The following is a 17,262-nucleotide window of genomic DNA, read 5'->3' as shown; positions in this document are numbered from 1 at the left end:
CGACCTGACCCTCTCCTGGCGCAGCTCAGCCGCCCCCGGCCGGGGAGGGCGGTCAAAGGAGAGGGGCAGTGGTGCGGAGGGAGCCCCGCAGGACGCGGTGCCGCATCCCGGGAATGGGAAACGAAAGGGAAGGGAAGGGAGAAGGATATGGAGCACTGGCGGCGGCGGGGCCGGAGGTGTGGGCAGGGCGGGGGAAGCAGCGAGCAGCCCCGGCGGCCGCCGCGCCCCGGCCGTGAAGGAGGTGGAGGAGGGCGCGGGGCGGCCCGGGCGCGGCGGCCCCGTCCGCGCTCCCCCTGCCCAGCCCCGGCCATGAATATGTAACTCCCCTCTATTTCCCGAGCTCCATTGCGGAGCTGCCGCTCGCCATATTGTGCTGCGGGGGCTGCGGCGGCACCGCCGGCCACGGACTGAGGCGGCACCGGCGGGCGGTGAGCGCGGGACCGGGGCTCTCTGTCCGAGCGGGGCGGGTGCGGAGCCGCGGGTGCCTGGGCGCGGTGTCCGAGAGGGGCTGACCCCGGGCGGGGAGGCGGCGGGGAGGGGGTCGGGGTGTCCGGGAGGAGCCGTGGCCAGCGGCTCCATGGGAGCCTGGAGTCCCCGTTGCCCCCAGGCTGGCTGTGCTGGCGGGCCGCGGGACACCGAGCCGCCCCCCGGGCCGGCGTGGGGCTGCCGAGCCCGGAGCAGCCGGGGTATCCATCTGTACACACATAGCTATATGCACGCAGCTATGTCCCTATGCGTGCACGTAGGGATGCATATGAGATGCATGTGTGCAGCCCGGGAGCTGCAGGCAGAGGTAGAACGCGGCTCCATCGCAGCCGCAGTAGCGCAGCAGCAGCAGCCGGCGAGCGCGGCACCGGCGCTGCCATCCCCGGCCGGGGACAGCTCACGGACACGGCCCCGAGCCGCTCCCGTGGCTCTGCGCATCGCCCCCCTAAGCAATGCGATCCTAGTGTGATTTATAGCTCGGCCTTGCCGGTCTTTTGTCTGTCCCGGAGCCCGTGCCGAGCGGTGCTGGCGGGGCGTGATGCTCACAAACTGGGGCCGGGAGCCACCCGGCTGCTCCCGGGAAAATGTCGCTTCTCGCAGGGCAGCAGGTGCAGAAGGACGCTGTGCCGGGAGCTGAGGATGTGTCTCCTCCCTCCACATCGCTCCCGCTGCTTCCCGTACGAATTTAGCGCTTGCTTCTTGCCAAGTTTTGCATTCTGCAGGAGCTCTTCTGGATCGCTCGCCTTCCTTGCACCAACCCTATGGCACCGTGTGTGTATAAAACGAGCACTGAGCAATATTCTTCCCGGGATTTTTGTAAGCTGTTTGTTTTTCAGACCCTCTTCTATGGAAAATAATTGGATCAAGTGCCTAATTCCACAGAAATCCAGAGGACAGCTAGTAGAGAAAGATGATTTCCAGTATAATAATTCATAATCCAGCCCTGTTTGGAAGTGGTTGTAGCTCTGTGTGATAACTGTGCTCTGCACGTGGGCTTTTAAAGATTAAAGGGAATTGCTTGCGTTTGAAAAACTGACTGGTGTGCAGGTGAAATTATTGCTTGGGGAGAATTCTTTCGTCAAGTGTCATTCATTCAGTGACAAAGACTTGATTTGTCATAGGAGTTCCCTGCAGAGGTGCTCTGATTTGTATTCATCTGTGTTTCCATTAAAAACTTGTGTAATGAGATAATTTGACTTTCTTATACATCATGTCAAGCTCAGAGCTGACACTCAGCTGTCAGCGAAGAGAGAGGCGCTGGCTGTGACAGCAGCGGATATGGATAAGCAGTATATTTTGCATTAAAATATTTGTTGGAAGGATTAGCTTTATTGGAGATGGGAGGAATTTTTGCTGGACAGCACGAGCTGCAGTGTCAGGTACAAGTTTGTGGCTGGGTGTGACTGTGACAGTGCCTTTCAGCAATGACAGACAAATCGAGAGCATCTTTAAACCATTGCCCCCATGAATTGTCACTACAGTGCTTAATAATATTGTTGTCTGCATTCAAATTTATGCTAATAGAGGGACACAGACATTGGAGGTATTTTTTCACTTCTTCAGTGGCTAAAATTGTTGGCCTTTGGCTTCAAAGCTCTGAAGCACCAGCTTTGCTGCAGCTGCCAAGAAAGGCACTTTCTGTCACGTCTTAGAGGTGAAATAATACGCAGGTGCCAACAAAATAAATTGCATGGGTTTCCCTTGGTCAATGATGCTTTGTGTTTTAGGAGTGATGAGTGGTAATGGGTTGAGTATAAAGACTTGGTTGGGTATCTTGGGTGATTGGAGCAGAATTCTGGCATTTTCAGTGCTCTGCTGTCATTGAATAGAAATACAGGCTACAGGAAAGCCATCAGTCTTATATGTGAAATAGACATTGGGCTAAGTGAATTTCTTCATCGTTCTTTTAACTCTTTCCCCTGCTTACAAAAAAAAAAAAAGTAATGGGGGAGAGAAAGGAGCTTTAAAAATGAGACTCCCGTCTGTGACTGCTCAGTTGTACTTTTCTTATGAGCACTGGATCTCCTCTTACTGAAGCACCAGCTCTAGGAACATGCATGAAAGAAGCATTGGAGTAAAGGAATTCCTTCCACTTTTTTTTCCTTAAATACCTTTTACCTATTTTTTTTCTGAATAGGTCAGCAGTTTAATAATGATGCAGACAAAGAGTAAAGAGATTGGTGAAGAGATGCTGCTGAGCCTCAGCTTGCTTCTGCTTGGTTTTCTGTTGATTGAAATGACTGGCTGTCAGAGCTGACCTTAAATTCTTAATTTTCGAAGGAATGAGCAGCATTTGATATAATGGAGCTGTTTAGACTTGTTGCAGTGGAGAAATATTTTAGGAATTACCCCTATCTGCTTTCCCCACACTTGTGGGTCCTGGAGCTCTCTTGCAGACAGCGGGGAGTTAGCAGTAGCGCTCTGCTAACTAATTAAAACCTAATCATTCTTTACTCTTCACCTCTTGGGGGGAACATTGCACTGTTTTGTGTAAGTATTGGTTTAAACTGTATTAAGTGTTGCTCCTGTAGTACTGTTCACAAAATGGACAGTCTTACTTGTGGGGGAGTCCTTGAAACACAAATTGTTCTTTGCTGTTGCCCAGCTTTAGGTGAGAGCTGCCCGCTTGCCAAATTCACTGTTTTGCTTTTATTATGTTTATTGCAGCTATTAAGTCAATCAGACATAAAATTGCTTGAGTCTTTTTGTCTCTCAAGTGTTGTGGGGGAGTTTATTTTCTGTTTATTAATAACCAAGCTGTCTTTTTGTTCTTATCAAGAAAATTCTGTCGCTGTTGGCTGTGGCTTCGCTGCCAAGTGGGAGAGCAATCCTTATGGCTCTCTAACATAGCTCTTGGGAGGAACCTGGAATTCTGCACATACCTCTGGCAGAACCAGTCACAGCATTTGTGAAGATGCAAAAGATTCTGAATTGTAGTGCATGCATGTTCATAGAATTTTTGTTAAAATGTACAGAAAATATAAAGGCCACAACAGAGGTACTGAAATAATTAAACTTCACCTTACTGATTGAAGTGCTCAGATCTTGCTTTTGGCAGCTGTTACTTCAAGGACACAACAAGAGAGTGGTTAGCCTCAAAAAAATGTGCCAGCAGAGCAGGGCAAGGAAAAATTAAAAACTAAATCTCATTAAAAATATCCTAAGGCAACACATATCATGAATTGTTTGTACAGTTTAGTTGCTGTGACAGATTCAACTTCTGGAGTTTGAAGCTTTACTTTTGTTTGCTCCCAAAAGTTTTCAGTCCTTTATCCCTCCTGTTCTGATCTGATACAGCACTGAAATGAATTTTAGAAAGGAACTTTGGCTTTTCTCCTTCCCAGCTAGTGATTAATTCTGAAGTCCAAGGTTAATTTAAGAGATAAAGAACTTCATTTTTGAAACTCACCTGGGTAGTCACATACTATGCAGTACCATGCTTGATAATATGAAAAACTTGGCATAAAATTCAACAAGCAGCAGATAAAATCATTATTCTACTCACTCCCCCAGAGTTCTGCTTAATATCGTTGCTTCACAGGGCTAAATTATAGCTTGGTATTGGCTGTTTTCCTTTTTATATGAATTCTTAGCTAAGTTCTTTGGCACATTTGAGGTCAAATGTTTGCCTGATCTATTGACCCACATGAATAGTGAAAAGTTGCTGTTCCTGTAACAGTTTTAGGTTTTGTTTCTACTCCTGGCAAAAGGCATTAATGTTGTAACATATTTTCATACTACTTTGGACGAGATGTAGGTGATGTGAAAGGCTAAGTTCCAGGATTTGAGCTCTAATCATTAAAATAATCTTACTGCCTGATGCATTAGAACAGTGGGCGACCTTTGCTTTTGTGTGCGTGTATGTGTGTGTACCAAAACCTGAAAAGTTTTCAAATCGATCATTTAAGATTAAAAAAAATAAGTCTAGGCTTTGTAATTTAGGAATAGCTTGGGTTTGACACGTGATGAGTTTGAGCAGGTGAATTCTGGACACCTTAGAGGCAGACCTGATGGTATAGATAGTTCTCTGGAAATGTCATGGTATTTTTATGTATTCCAGTTTTTCTAGCTGAGGAGATGTCTCAGAGGATAGGATACAGAACTGGGAATGAGGAGCTGACACTGAGGACTGAAGGTTATTGACAGGAATGGAGGGATCTGGGAGGTGGTGTGAAAAGGCCAGATGCATACAGAGTACAGACCTTGTTAGAATAAACTGAAATGTGAGCCTCAGCTCCACAGGAGGGATGTACCTGGGCTCAGGGTGCTTCAGTGCTGCTATACTTTCCTGCTGTAAATATACAGAGAAGCGCCAACCTAAAATCAGTCACATCTTTGTGTCGTGTCCGAAAGCACATGGCTGTTCCCAACACTCATAAAACAGCCTGGAGGTTGATCAAGAGTTTAATTTGGTACTTTATTTTCCCCTGTTGCCCTTGACACCTAAACCAGGAGGATTATCTCCCTTTGGACACTTGTGTCAGCATGGGATTCATGGAGCCTTTCCAGAGGTGTCCAGATGCACAGCAGATGGTTTGTGTGAGGTCACACTCCAGTGTCTCCAGGCCAGGAGCAGCAGCTTGACAGCCAGGTTGGAAATGCTGCCCAACTCCATGGATTGATCCATCTCAGGCCAGGGAATTGTGAGTGGCTTTGAGCTGGAAGATTCCATACCTCAAAGGCAAAACACTTTCTTAGGAGAGTAAATAACAGCCAAGAAGCTGTAAAAACACCGTGTGCTTCCAAGGTTTCAGAAATGCCACTATTATTTTTTCCCTCAGTCAGATGTCATCACATAACTTCAGAGTGAATACTAAACATACTAGATTATAATCTAGTACCAGTTGTCCTGGATTACAGCTGGATGTAAAGCTATCTGAACTGCCAGGGAAGTGCAGGGAAGGTTAATTCCTTCAGATAGTACCTTCCAGATTGTGTGGATTTTTTTTTAAATCAAGCTCTAAGCCAACAAGTAAAACCAGAAAAAACCTTAAATTTCAGAATGTTTTAATTTAATAATTTGAAATGAATGATTGAGTTGAGCACTCTGTGAAAACGTGCAGTCTGTTCCCAATACTAGTCATAGTGTGAGAGTAAAACTTAAAGCTCTAAACCTGTTAAATTTCCAAGTAACTGCACTATGAATACCTGTTTTTAAAGGAATTAATCCTGAGGAAGAAAACCCAGAAATGGTTGAAGGTGCTGTTGAATTTGGCACACTGAATAGAGGTCTGACTGTCTTACTGTTTTAAGTCCAAATATTTACCTTTTACAACTTGGAACAGAAATCAGTTATTTCTAAGATTTTAATACTCTCTATAAATATGTGTAATCTTTTTTTTTTTTTTCAAGAGCCTGATGCAATTTTTTTCCTCATAAGTGTTTTTTTTTTTTCATGAAAGTATCACAGAAAGTTGAATGGGGGTGGTGTGGTTATGGTCACACCTGAGCTGGGTTTGTGGGTTCTCTCTCCAGCTGCTTGGTACCACTCCAGCCTTTCTCTGCTCTCAAGGTGTGCTGACACAGCCACACTGCAGATGCTCTCTAGCCTTTGTCTGGGCTAAAACAGGCCCTCTGAAGCATTTTGGAGCATAATCCAGCTTGTGAGGCATCCCTGATGGCATCCCCTGCTCCCTGTTTAAAGCAGGACCACCATCAAGGTTAGTGCCGGGCTAGAGCTCAGCAAATGTTACATATTCAGACCTGACACTTTTCAGGACTAAGGAGCTTTTACTCACTGGTGGATCTGAGGGTGGAAACCTGTGAAAGATAAGCTAGGAAGGGCAGGAGCAGAGAAATGGTGGTGCTGAGCTCCTCCTTTGGCTGCCCAAAGATCTGGCTGCTCTAAGTGCTGTCAGCTGGATTTTATTTTTACTGGACAGTTTCAGGAGTGGGACATCTAAATTCCTACCCTACTTCAGCCATGACAACGTTGGAGTAAATAATTAAGTATATTTCAGTGTAAGAGGTTGTGAAGTAGATGTGGTGTTACAAGTGTGGATATTAGTCTGCTGCAGTTTTTTGTGCAAGCATATTTGGAAGAGGGACATCCCAGCATAAATTCCCCAGCCAGTGAGCAGGCAGGAGATCCAAGGGCCTTTCAGACCGGGTGTTCCTTACTGTTATTTTTCCTGTAACTGCCTGTTTTCCAGTGCTTCAAGAACAAGACTTACTTTCTTAAATTTTTAAATCCCAACTGGTTTTCTTCAGATTTGTTGAGGTGCAATACGTTGATTTATCTCTCATCTCTGGCTTTGATGGTGACAGATGTGTGTCCCCTGTAATTATGGAGTTTGTGCTCAGGGTTTTTGCTGTGCCTGAAGACTGAGTCAGTCTGGAGGGTTGCAGGGGTCCATATAATATTGATTAAGGTGGTTTCCTGAATGACTGACAAGAATGGCCCTCTGGCCACAGCATTAATCCAAGCAACTACTGCTTGTTGGTGGCTCTTAGAGAGAGAGAGAGGTTTGATCTGCCAGAGGGCAGGGTTAGATGGGATATTGGGAAGAAATTTCTGCCTGTGAGGGTGGTGAGGCCCTGGCACAGATTACCCTGAGAAGCTGTGGCTGCCCCATCCCTGGGAATGTCCAAGACCAGGTTGGATGGGGCTTGGAGCAGCCTGGGATAGTGGAAGGTGTTCCTGCCCATAGCAGGGGTTGGAACTGGATGGTCTTAAAGCTTCCTTCAAACCCAAAGTATTCCAGGATTCTGTGATTCTAATGAATAGACATACTACTGGATATGGCTATTTTATGTCAGGCTTTTTCCCCCTCCTTCTTCAAAAAGAAGGAAAATACCAAGTGAGAAAACTCTGATTTCTGTGCCTGGATGAAAGTAGATCTAATACTCTGCACAGCTTATCTTGCTTTTCCCTTTACAATTAATTAAAGCTTATATAGTAACCTTGTTCTCCAGAGAGTTTGGGACTTTTCATAGGGAACTTAATGAGTTGGAAAATAGATTATAATGTATGTGGTAGATGCCAATAGAAAATGAATTTGGCTGCTGAATTGAAGGGTCTGGAAACCCAGATTCAAAGAAGGAATAAAAGCACTTCTTCCACCTACAAAAAGGGTCTGCAACTGCAGTCTTGCCACTTACATAGTTACAATTATTTTTTTAAACATACCACTCTCTGGGATAAGTTTTCCTGCTCAAGGCAGGCATTTTTTGGAGTCATGGGAAGCAATGCCTCCTCTCCCCCAACATAATAGTATTTTCTGTTCAGAAACATAATTTTCTTCTGTCACTTTGACCAGACTTTTCCCACATCTGCAGTGACTCTGTGTGGTAACATTGCCTCATCTCAGACAATAACAGTAAAATTTTGATAGAACAGCAGTGCAATTTCTCTGGGTTTTTAAAATTATTATTACTATTTAAATTATGCAGTGACTGGGTTTTCTCTTGATCTTTCAAGATAAAGTATCCTCCAAACTTCTGCTGGGAAAGCCCATGGGATGTGATTTGAAGAAGGAAAAGCCCTCGTGGTGTGCTCCAGTGAGCACATTTGACTGGTGTGCTGTGTCCTGTCTCATTTTGCCCTTCCCTCGGTGTAGGAAGCAGACCCTGCCTGACCCATGTGTGTGTTTGGAAGTGGATGTTTGAGGAATATTTTCCGCATCAGGCGGCATTCGTGGCCCATGTTCTCTGGCCTTCAGTTCTGTGTCACTTTTGTTTAACAACTGAATTGATTTTTGCCAAGTGTTCACGGCTGAGCGGCTCCCCCAGTTCTCCTGGAGTGGTACAAGCAGGGGATTATCCTTGTGTGACACAGCAGAGCCTGGTACGTGGCGGGACTGCTGTTCCCTGGAGCCTCTGCCGGGCTGGACACGCACTGCTGTGGCTTGGGAGGGGAGAGGATCCTGAGCCAGCCTCACCTGAGTGCTCAGCCCCTGTCCTTTCTTTCCCCAGCCATGTCTCAGGCCGTGCAGACCAACGGGACGCAGCCTCTGAGCAAGACCTGGGAGCTCAGTCTGTACGAGCTGCAGAGAACACCCCAGGTAATCACAGAGCTCTGGGGCTGCTGGGCTTGGGAGGCACCTCTGGAGGTCACCCAGCCCAGCCCCCTGCCCAGGCAGGGTCACAGGAGCAGGTGACACAGGGGCACATCCGGGGGGTTTGGGATGTCTCCAGAGAGGGGGACTCCACTCCCCGAGCAGCTATTCCAGGGCTCTGCAGCTTCCAAGGAAAGAAGTTCTTCCTCGTGTTGAGGTGGAGCTTGTTGTGTTTTGGTTTATGGCCATTGCTCCTCATCCTTTACATCCTTACAAACATCAGAGCTTTACCCACTGGCAGCTCTGAACAGAGTCTGGCACTGTTATATTGATGAGATTCCCCTCTCTGTCCTCTCTCCTCCAGACTGACCAGGTCTCCCACAGTCTCTCTTATCAGAGAGATGCTCCAGACCCCTCATCAGCTTCCCAGGCCTCCCCTGGACCCTCTCCAGCAGCTCCTTGTTTTTATTGCAGGGCTGGCAGCACTGGGGTTTTGTGTGCTTGATGTGTTTGTGTCTCGTGTCTCTTTGCTGTGTTCCCTTGGGTAAAACACGCTGTCTCCATGAGGAAGGGACTCAATCCCAGGAAAGAACCTTTCCTTTCTTTGCTGCCAGGAAGCCATCACAGATGGCCTGGAGATCGTGGTGTCCCCCAGGAGCCTGCACAGTGAGCTCATGTGTCCCATCTGCCTGGACATGCTCAAGAACACCATGACCACCAAGGAGTGTCTGCATCGCTTCTGCGCCGACTGCATCATCACTGCCCTCAGGAGCGGGTACGTGAGCGCTGCCAGGGGACACTGCCAGGGGACAGGGAGAGGACACTGCCAGGGGACAGGGAGAGGACACTGCCAGGGGACAGGGAGAGGACACTGCCAATGAACAGGGAGAGGACACTGCCAGGGGACAGGGGAGGGACACTGCCAGGGAGGGGTCACTGCCAGGATGCAGTGGGGATGACACTGCCAAGGCATGGGGAGGGGACACTGCCAGGGCATGGGAATGGGACACTGCCAAGGCATGGGGAGGGGACACTGCCAAGGATGTGACACTGCTGGGAAGAGGGATGGGACGCTGCCAGAGGACCAGAAGGCGATGCTGTCATGGGTAGGGATGAATACCATGGAGGAAATAAGGCTTGGACAGTCCATTGCACTTCAGGTGGAAGTGTCCTTGGCGGGGTTGATGTGGGACAGTCACTGTGTGCTGGGGGTTTCTGAATGTGCAGCACACTTTTCACATCCTGTTTTTCCATTTTCAGCCATCACTGGAAGACAGATCAAATTCCTTCCTTATGAAAAATAATTTCATAATTCTGTGTCTTGCAAGGAGTTGAAGTCCTTTTTTGTATTCTTTTTGTCCCTTAGATCCTGTAACAGTGAAACAAAAATACACATTACTGGCAAAAATGGGGTTCATTTCCCTTATTCTTTCTTTTCCTAATGATATATTTCAAATTACGTGGCCTTCAGCCACTTCAAATTATGTGTCCTGTAAGTGTTGGAAAAAATGGAATCATAGAATCCCGAATGGTTTGTCTTGGAAGGAACCTTAGAGCTCATCCAGTCTCACCCCTGCCATGGGCAGGAACACTTCCACTAGCCCAGGTTGCTCCAAGCCTCATCCAGCCTGGCCTTGGACACTGCCAGGGATCCAGGGGCAGCCACAGCTTCTCTGGGCACCCTGTGCCAGGGCCTTCCCACCCTCACAGGAAGAATTTCCTCCTAAGACTATGCCTCTGTATAATTTCCATTAGACATCCATTTTTTCTAGGTAAAAATCCATCCAGAAAATGAAGAGAAGAAGAGAACTTGGGACTTCTGATCTCTTCAGTCTAAATAGTTTGCTCAAACATACTTTAAAATAAAAAAGCAGCAGGGAGAGATCTGTTTGGGATCTTTGTTTAAATATCTGTAACTACCTGATGTGTCAAGAGACAGAAGCCCCTTTCCAGATTTACCATAAATTACTGAGTCTTAGCGAGCACCTTCACCAAGAATGGAAGCAACAGGGCAGAGTTTTGTTACTGCTGGAGAGTTAAGTGTTGTTTGCTTCCTTCCTGCCCACGTCCAGGAACAAAGAATGTCCCACATGTCGCAAAAAGCTCGTTTCCAAAAGATCCCTGCGGCCAGACCCCAATTTTGACGCTCTCATCAGTAAGATTTACCCGAGCCGGGATGAGTACGAGGCTCATCAGGAGAGGGTGCTGGCCAGGATCAGCAAGCACAACAACCAGCAAGCCCTGAGTCACAGCATCGAGGAGGGATTAAAGATTCAGGCTATGAACAGGTACATAATCACCTTGTTTGCCTTTAGGCTAAAAATACAATGCCTGGCCTCGTGCCCTGTGGAGCTTGAGAATCTGTTCTTCCTCTGGTATCTGCTCAAACAGTTTCTAACCTTCGGCAAAAGGATTTTTAACCTTTTATCTACTATCAGAAATCTCTGTATCACTCCCTGCGACTTCTGTGGCAGCCTGACAGAAACTTCAGCTTAGCTTTACCCAATTATGGCTGTCATGTCTTAGATAAGAAACCATAACACCATGAATCCTGTACCAAAATGCTACCCTTACACACCAGTAAATGCACAGAATATCAGGACTTGGGGCTTAGTTGTGACTTAATTCACAGGCTGGAATATGTGGTGTTTACACGGTGGTGAAATTCCAGATGTGCATTTAAACCTAAGAGAGCCAGCTGGGAGAGAGGCCCCAAACTTTGCATGATAAAACGTGGTGTGATTAAATAATTCTAATCACATGTGGATAATTCTAATAATATGTAATAATTCTAATCCATGCTTGGATGAAAATAATGGTCTGCAATTGCCTGAAAAACAACTAGCCCAGGTGAAGTTAAAACATAGCTAAAAAGGGGTTTGAGGGACATGAAAAAATGAATAGTTCTGTCTATGAGTCTCTTTCTCTACTAAAGAATTAATATTAGTAATTTTTTTAACTTTAAATCTCTCTGAAATGTTAAGTGCTTGCGTGTGCACGTGCCTGACTTGGGGAGGAGGTGTGTTGTCACCTGGCTGGATTCTGGGTGGGTCAGGCTGTATCTCTACCTGTTTGTGGCCAGGTTGCAGCGGGGCAAGAAGCAGCAGATTGAGAACGGCAGCGGGGCCGAGGACAACGGCGACAGCTCCCACTGCAGCAATGCCTCCACACACAGCAACCAGGAAGCTGGGCCCAGCAACAAGAGGACCAAAACCTCAGATGACTCTGGGCTGGAGCTGGACAACAACAACACCACTGTGGCCATAGATCCCGTGATGGACGGGGCCAGTGAGATCGAGCTGGTGTTCAGGCCCCACCCCACCCTCATGGAGAACGACGACAGTGCACAGACAAGGTCAGTGGCATCTTGCCATCTCCAGGTATTCTGCTGCTATTTCCTGGTGATTTGGTTTTCCATCACTTCTTGGGGCTTCTGAACATCAGTTTATTTCAGTCATATCACACCCTGTTTAACTGTATCACAGGATGAAGTGGCAGGGACCTTAAAGCCCATCCAGTGCTACCCCCTGCCATGGGCAGGGACACCTTCCACTATCCCAGGTTGCTCCAAGCCCCATCCAACCTGGCCTTGGACACTTCCAGAGATCCAGGGGCAGTCACAGCTTCTCTGGGCAACCTGTGCCAAGGCCAGATACAAATAAGCATTCTCCCCTTCTTTCTGTTCCAAGTTCAGATAGATGGTACTGCTCAACTATTATAAAAAATACGGTCATAAGCCGTTTTAAGCCTTTGATCACAAATAAAGATGTTTTTAAGGTTTTCTAGCATTGCAGTTCAGTAGTGGGATGATGGTGTTATATCAGCCCCTTTCTACTTACTCTAAGATTCTTTGGGAATAAACAAACCTTGTATAAGTGTCAGCAGTTTCCAGAGCAGCTTTGTGTCAGCAGGATTTGCAGGCTGGCAGCTTTTCCTGACTTTTTTGTTCATAATCCAGTCCAAGCACAGATTGCAAGTTTTGGCTCACAGCAGTGAGTAGTTTTATGGTGTTTCCTCAGGTCTTTTCTTGGCTTTGTCTGCTGATGAGACATCTCTCTGTGATGTGTGTAAATCTATGCAAATCTTCAGCTGGGAACTGTCTGTAAAGGCCTTTTCACAGCTGACCTTTAATATTTGGGGCGTTGCAAATGGCTTTTCCCACAGCTGCTGCTCAGTCATTACTGACGATCTGTGGAAATTCTTCTTGGCTGCTGTCACAGGTACATCAAGACCTCGGGCAATGCCACAGTCGATCACCTGTCCAAGTACCTGGCAGTGAGGCTGGCCTTGGAGGAGCTGCGGAGCAAAGGCGAGTCCAACCAGATGAACCTGGACACGGCCAGTGAGAAGCAGTACACCATCTACATCGCCACCGCCGCCGGCCAGTTCACCGTAAGCACCGCGCCGCCCCTGCTCCAGACACACCGCTGGGCTCGGGGAAACGCATGGCACCAGTTATGGAGCAGCACAGCAGCTGCTTTTTGGGAAAAACTTAGTGGGTAGAAAAGGAGGCATAGAAATTAATTGGGGAAAAGGCAACGATGGCACCAACCATGACCCAGCTTACACGCTTGAGAATCTTTGTGGTTTTTAGCTTGTAACTTGTTGTCATCTTATTGCAAAGCTCCCATAGCCTCTCAGTGATTTCGCGTGTGCAGCTCCTTGCAGCACTGACTCCTTCCTCACAGCACAGCCAACAAACTCCAACTCCCTTCTCACCCAGCTAACCCACTCTTTTGTAGCACTCATTCTTATTGGACACAGCTGTGGGCTGTTAAGGGCAGGCCTGTTCCTAATCTTTGGTGATTAGTGCAGCTGCAACTCCTCAGGGATGAGATTACTTTCTGCACTATCTTTATTTTCTTACATTCTATCTCCCCACAACTTGTGCCACATTACTGGTGACTCCTTCATTTAAGCATTGATTTAAGTAGCCTGCTTCACAGCACAACACCAGATTACCTAATTTATTCCTGTTTTGCTCTTCTCTTCTAGGTGCTAAATGGGTCCTTTTCCCTGGAACTGGTCAGTGAGAAGTACTGGAAAGTGAACAAACCCATGGAACTGTACTATGCCCCCACCAAGGAGCACAAATAAGTGCTGGGAAACTGGGATGGAACTAACTCTTTTTATAGCTACGACTCCTTTAATATTAAAATAAGGCACCACCAGTATCTTCATGGACAACACACGTGGTGCCTTCAAGCACTCTTACTATACTCAGTAATATGACTAGACAGTATTCTGGGTTGTATTTAATTTAGTCTTTGGGTTGGGTTTTTTGGTTTTTCCCTAGGAGACTAAATGACCTCCAGTGCATTCGTGTTTGAGATGCTTTTTTGTTCCTAATGCATGATATCTGATCCAGTGTTCCGGTTTGGAATGGCTTCATTTTGTCCAGGTAAATCTGGATTTCTGCTCCATCAGTTATAGTAGCCTCTGTGAAGTGTGGAGTGTTGGGTGGCCAAGGAAGTCTGTCCAATAGTAGCATATGCCAAGGAATGTGTTAAATGTTGGAATTTGGTGACTGTTACCCATCTGAAGAATTGATTGGTAGAGAATGGGTTTGGGATAGTCTTGCAGCCAGAGGTAATCTGATTCCCTAGGAAAGGTTCATTAAGATATTTTCTTGTGAACAAAGGTGAATTTTGCATCTTGTGAGAGGTATTGCTGCCCATGGCAGGAGCTTGGACTGACATGGTGTTTACGGTTCCTTCCAAGTCCAACCATCCTGGGATTCCAAAGACAGCTGCAGTGAGAAAACTGACACTTGGAAACCTTGCTGTTTACTGGGCTTAATTTAATACTTCAGTGCAAAGTGGTTCATCAGATTGGCTTGGTTTTGTTTTTAATGGCTATTTCAGTCAAAAAACACCCAAACACCCCAAACCCATAACTCTTCCCCATGCAGGCCATGCCAGTCTTGATTCCTGCCTGGTCCTTCCTGCAATGTTGCCCTGTCCTCACAGCTGAACTGAAGGGAATCTGGATGTTTCATAGCCCTGCTCTGTTCCCTAGAGTAGGATCTCTGTTGTGAATATGCTGTAAAGAGTTGTCCAGAAAACTTTTTTGTTAAAGCAAATCCCCCAAATTCCAGCACATAGCCATCAAAATGCTTTGCTTTGGGGAATGGTGCCACCCCAGCAGGGACCTTTCCCAGTGTCAGTGTGAGTAGGGAAGACTTCAATTGTAAGCTGCTCCAAGATTCTACTTTTGTTACTTTGCCATAGCTTTAACAAACATGGCTTAGCACTTTGGAAGACAACTTCAGTACTTGACAAAGTTTACCATTTAGTGTCTTACTTTTAGGCTCAAGTTTCCCAGTGTGGCAGTGGGCTGTGCTGTAAGGCCCGGTAGCTGCTGGTCATTTGCATGTACCCTGGTTCTGGACCTTGCTGTGGCTCTGAGGGGGCAGCCTGCCCTGTTCCACGTCCTGTCTGAAGGGAAGCTGTCACCACGAGGCTCCCTTTGCTCTAAGATTTGCTCCCCTGTTAGCCCCTTAGGCTCGAAGCAAAGAGTTGGTGGTAGGTGGGAGGCACCAGGCTTTACTCCAGTGAGTGGTTTACACTCCTCCTGTGTCCTGCCTGGACTCCCACTGGCTTTGGCATTTGATATTAAAGTATTCTGCTGCTTGGGGATTCTCCTGGGAAGGACTTGCCCTTCCCTGGCTCTGGGCTTTCCTAGCACTTGTAAATAGTGTCCCTGCTGGCTGCTGTTCAGATCAGCTTTATCCCGCTGTGGAAACTGCACAGGCTTCTTTGAGTAACTTAATTATTTCCTCTGACTGGAGAGCCTTGGGCTTTTGTGATATGAAATGGAAGAGTTCAGGCCCCAGAGCACAGAGGGGCAGCTATTAGGGACCTGTTTTTGCTGACTTTGTGAAGCGTTGCTGTATAGACTGTAGTGCATGTCCACGGAATATAATGGGGGGTGGGGGAGTGGCTGTGCTAAATGCTTTAAAGTTACTGGGGAGAACTTCTAGATTAGTGCCAGCATCCCTCCTGGGGGGAGCTGAGGGGAGGCAGTCCCTTAAGCAAGAGAGGTGTTGTGAAGCTGAGCAGTTTGTCTAGGAGCTGTCACTTTGTCTCCAGTTCTTTTGAAAAGCGTGAGAGAATGTGAAGCTTTTATTTTCATGTTGTAGTGAATTCCCTGAATATTTATGTTCTTTAAATATTATATATATAATGTAGTTGTTTGATTAAACCATTGATTGCACTGTGACTCTTTAGTGCTATAAACTATTTTATTTTCAAAATGCCATTATCCTTCCCCCTTTTAAAGCCATGTTCTTTTGTAAGTACATAATGTGTGTCACGTACGGGTAAGCCTAATATCCAACTAAAGTATCTCCTATCCAACTAAAGTCCCACTGAAATGCTCAAATTGACAATAAAAGCAAAAATGTTATCAACAGTCTGTTGGGAATTGCAGTGCTGCTTCCTCTTCTGGTTGACGAAGGACCCCCTTTGGGCAGTGTTTTTGTTCATGCCATGCGGGCTGTGCAGGTGCAGCTCAGCTCCACCAGTGGTGGCTGTTACAGACCCTGAGAGCAGCTCAGCTCCTGAGCCTTGAGTGAGAAAAAGGGGCACACAGAAGGTGTCAGCTCTTCCCCTGACCTGTCACAGGTGCTGCTGTTCCAACCAGATCCTGCAGCCTGAGAAGGGGACGAAGGATTTTCACAGCATTCTGGTTAAACCCAGCAACTTTGGGTGCATTTAACTATTAGGCAGCTTCAGTCAAGAGCAGCAGAGAGCAACTGTAATGAACCCCTTCAGATCAGGTGCAGTGTTTAGAGATCAAGTTTTGTTCCTTTCCTTGTTTTCTCTCTACATGCACCACAACTTTTAACCAGAGGATGCACCTTGAGTTAAGAGGCAATGTTTGAGTATGCCCAGTGTAGGGTTTCTTGAGATGCACTGAAAATGAACAGTCTCTGACTGAAGAAATCCTGCTGCTCTCTGGGCCACCACTGGTTATCCAAATTGCCTCTGAACAGCTTCAGCTCCCAGAAAGCTTCCTGGCCATGTGGATCAGTGCAAGGAGGAACAAGATGTCCCAAGCTCCAGACTCAAACCTGCAGTAATGGTCTCTGTTAGCTGATTATGGCAGGACTGGCCCTACCTGGTAAACAGCAGAGACAACTGCTGGATAGGAAAAGAATTCCCAGAGGCCTGAGCTACAAACATCCCTTCAGCTGGTCCCTGACAGACTACAACAGCTTCTGCCTGTCTGGCAGAGGAAAAGAGCCCAGATTGTACAGACAAGTCTGAGTTTCACTTTTTCTGCCCTTCCAAAAACCTGGGAATAGTTGTATTGGCTTGGAAAAGGTACTCAATACCTTTCGCTCCTTAAAAGGAGCCGCAAGAGTAATCAAAAGTATTTCCTACAAGGGCCTTCAGTTAAAACTTTCTCTTTAGCCTAATTTACTGTAATCAGAACAATTCTTTGCCCCAGGTAACTGACTTTAGGACTGCTTTTATCCTACTAACACTGACGTGTGTACCTGCAAGCAACATCTGCCAACACTCTATCCACTTAAAAACTCAAAAATGCCACTAGGGAATGTGAAATTATCTCCTTCCATTTAGCTTTCCAATGTGGTCTTTGGAAAAGAACTATAAGCACTGCATTTTTCAAGGAAACATTGCTGTATCACTGATTCAAGAACCCTTCAGTGGGTTCTTCCTTTTTGAAACTAAAGAGGATAACTCCACCAAAGCAATCTGGAATTGAAGAGAGTAGAAGAGGCAGCAACTTCTGTCTGGCCTGACAGGAGCAT

At 46.7% G+C, this 17,262-nt stretch overlaps 1 protein-coding gene across 1 annotated transcript; it reads left to right on the top strand.

Annotated features, from left to right (window-relative positions):
* Nucleotides 1-236: 236 nt before the first annotated feature.
* Nucleotides 237-15,896, top strand: RNF2 (ring finger protein 2). Its single transcript, XM_036387411.2, has 7 exons — nt 237-428; nt 8,401-8,489; nt 9,098-9,258; nt 10,556-10,771; nt 11,566-11,838; nt 12,704-12,875; nt 13,479-15,896. The coding sequence occupies exons 2-7, from the start codon at nt 8,403-8,405 to the stop codon at nt 13,578-13,580; spliced, it is 1,011 nt and encodes a 336-aa protein (XP_036243304.1). The 5' UTR covers nt 237-428; nt 8,401-8,402; the 3' UTR covers nt 13,581-15,896.
* The last annotated feature ends 1,366 nt before the right edge of the window (nt 15,897-17,262 follow it).

The sequence above is a fragment of the Molothrus ater genome, chromosome 9 (genome assembly GCF_012460135.2).
Source record: "Molothrus ater isolate BHLD 08-10-18 breed brown headed cowbird chromosome 9, BPBGC_Mater_1.1, whole genome shotgun sequence".
Classification (NCBI taxonomy): domain Eukaryota; kingdom Metazoa; phylum Chordata; class Aves; order Passeriformes; family Icteridae; genus Molothrus; species Molothrus ater.
This window is presented reverse-complemented; position numbering and strand designations above follow the sequence as displayed.

What these genes read in the sequence shown, in the direction of transcription:
- RNF2 (XM_036387411.2), top strand. Translation starts at nt 8,403, where the DNA reads ATGTCTCAGGCCGTGCAGACCAACGGGACGCAGCCTCTGAGCAAGACC. An exon ending in AGCTGCAGAGAACACCCCAG is followed by an intron (nt 8,490 to 9,097) that starts GTAATCACAGAG and finishes CTTTGCTGCCAG; the next exon opens with GAAGCCATCACAGATGGCCT. An exon ending in CCGCCGCCGGCCAGTTCACC is followed by an intron (nt 12,876 to 13,478) that starts GTAAGCACCGCG and finishes CTTCTCTTCTAG; the next exon opens with GTGCTAAATGGGTCCTTTTC.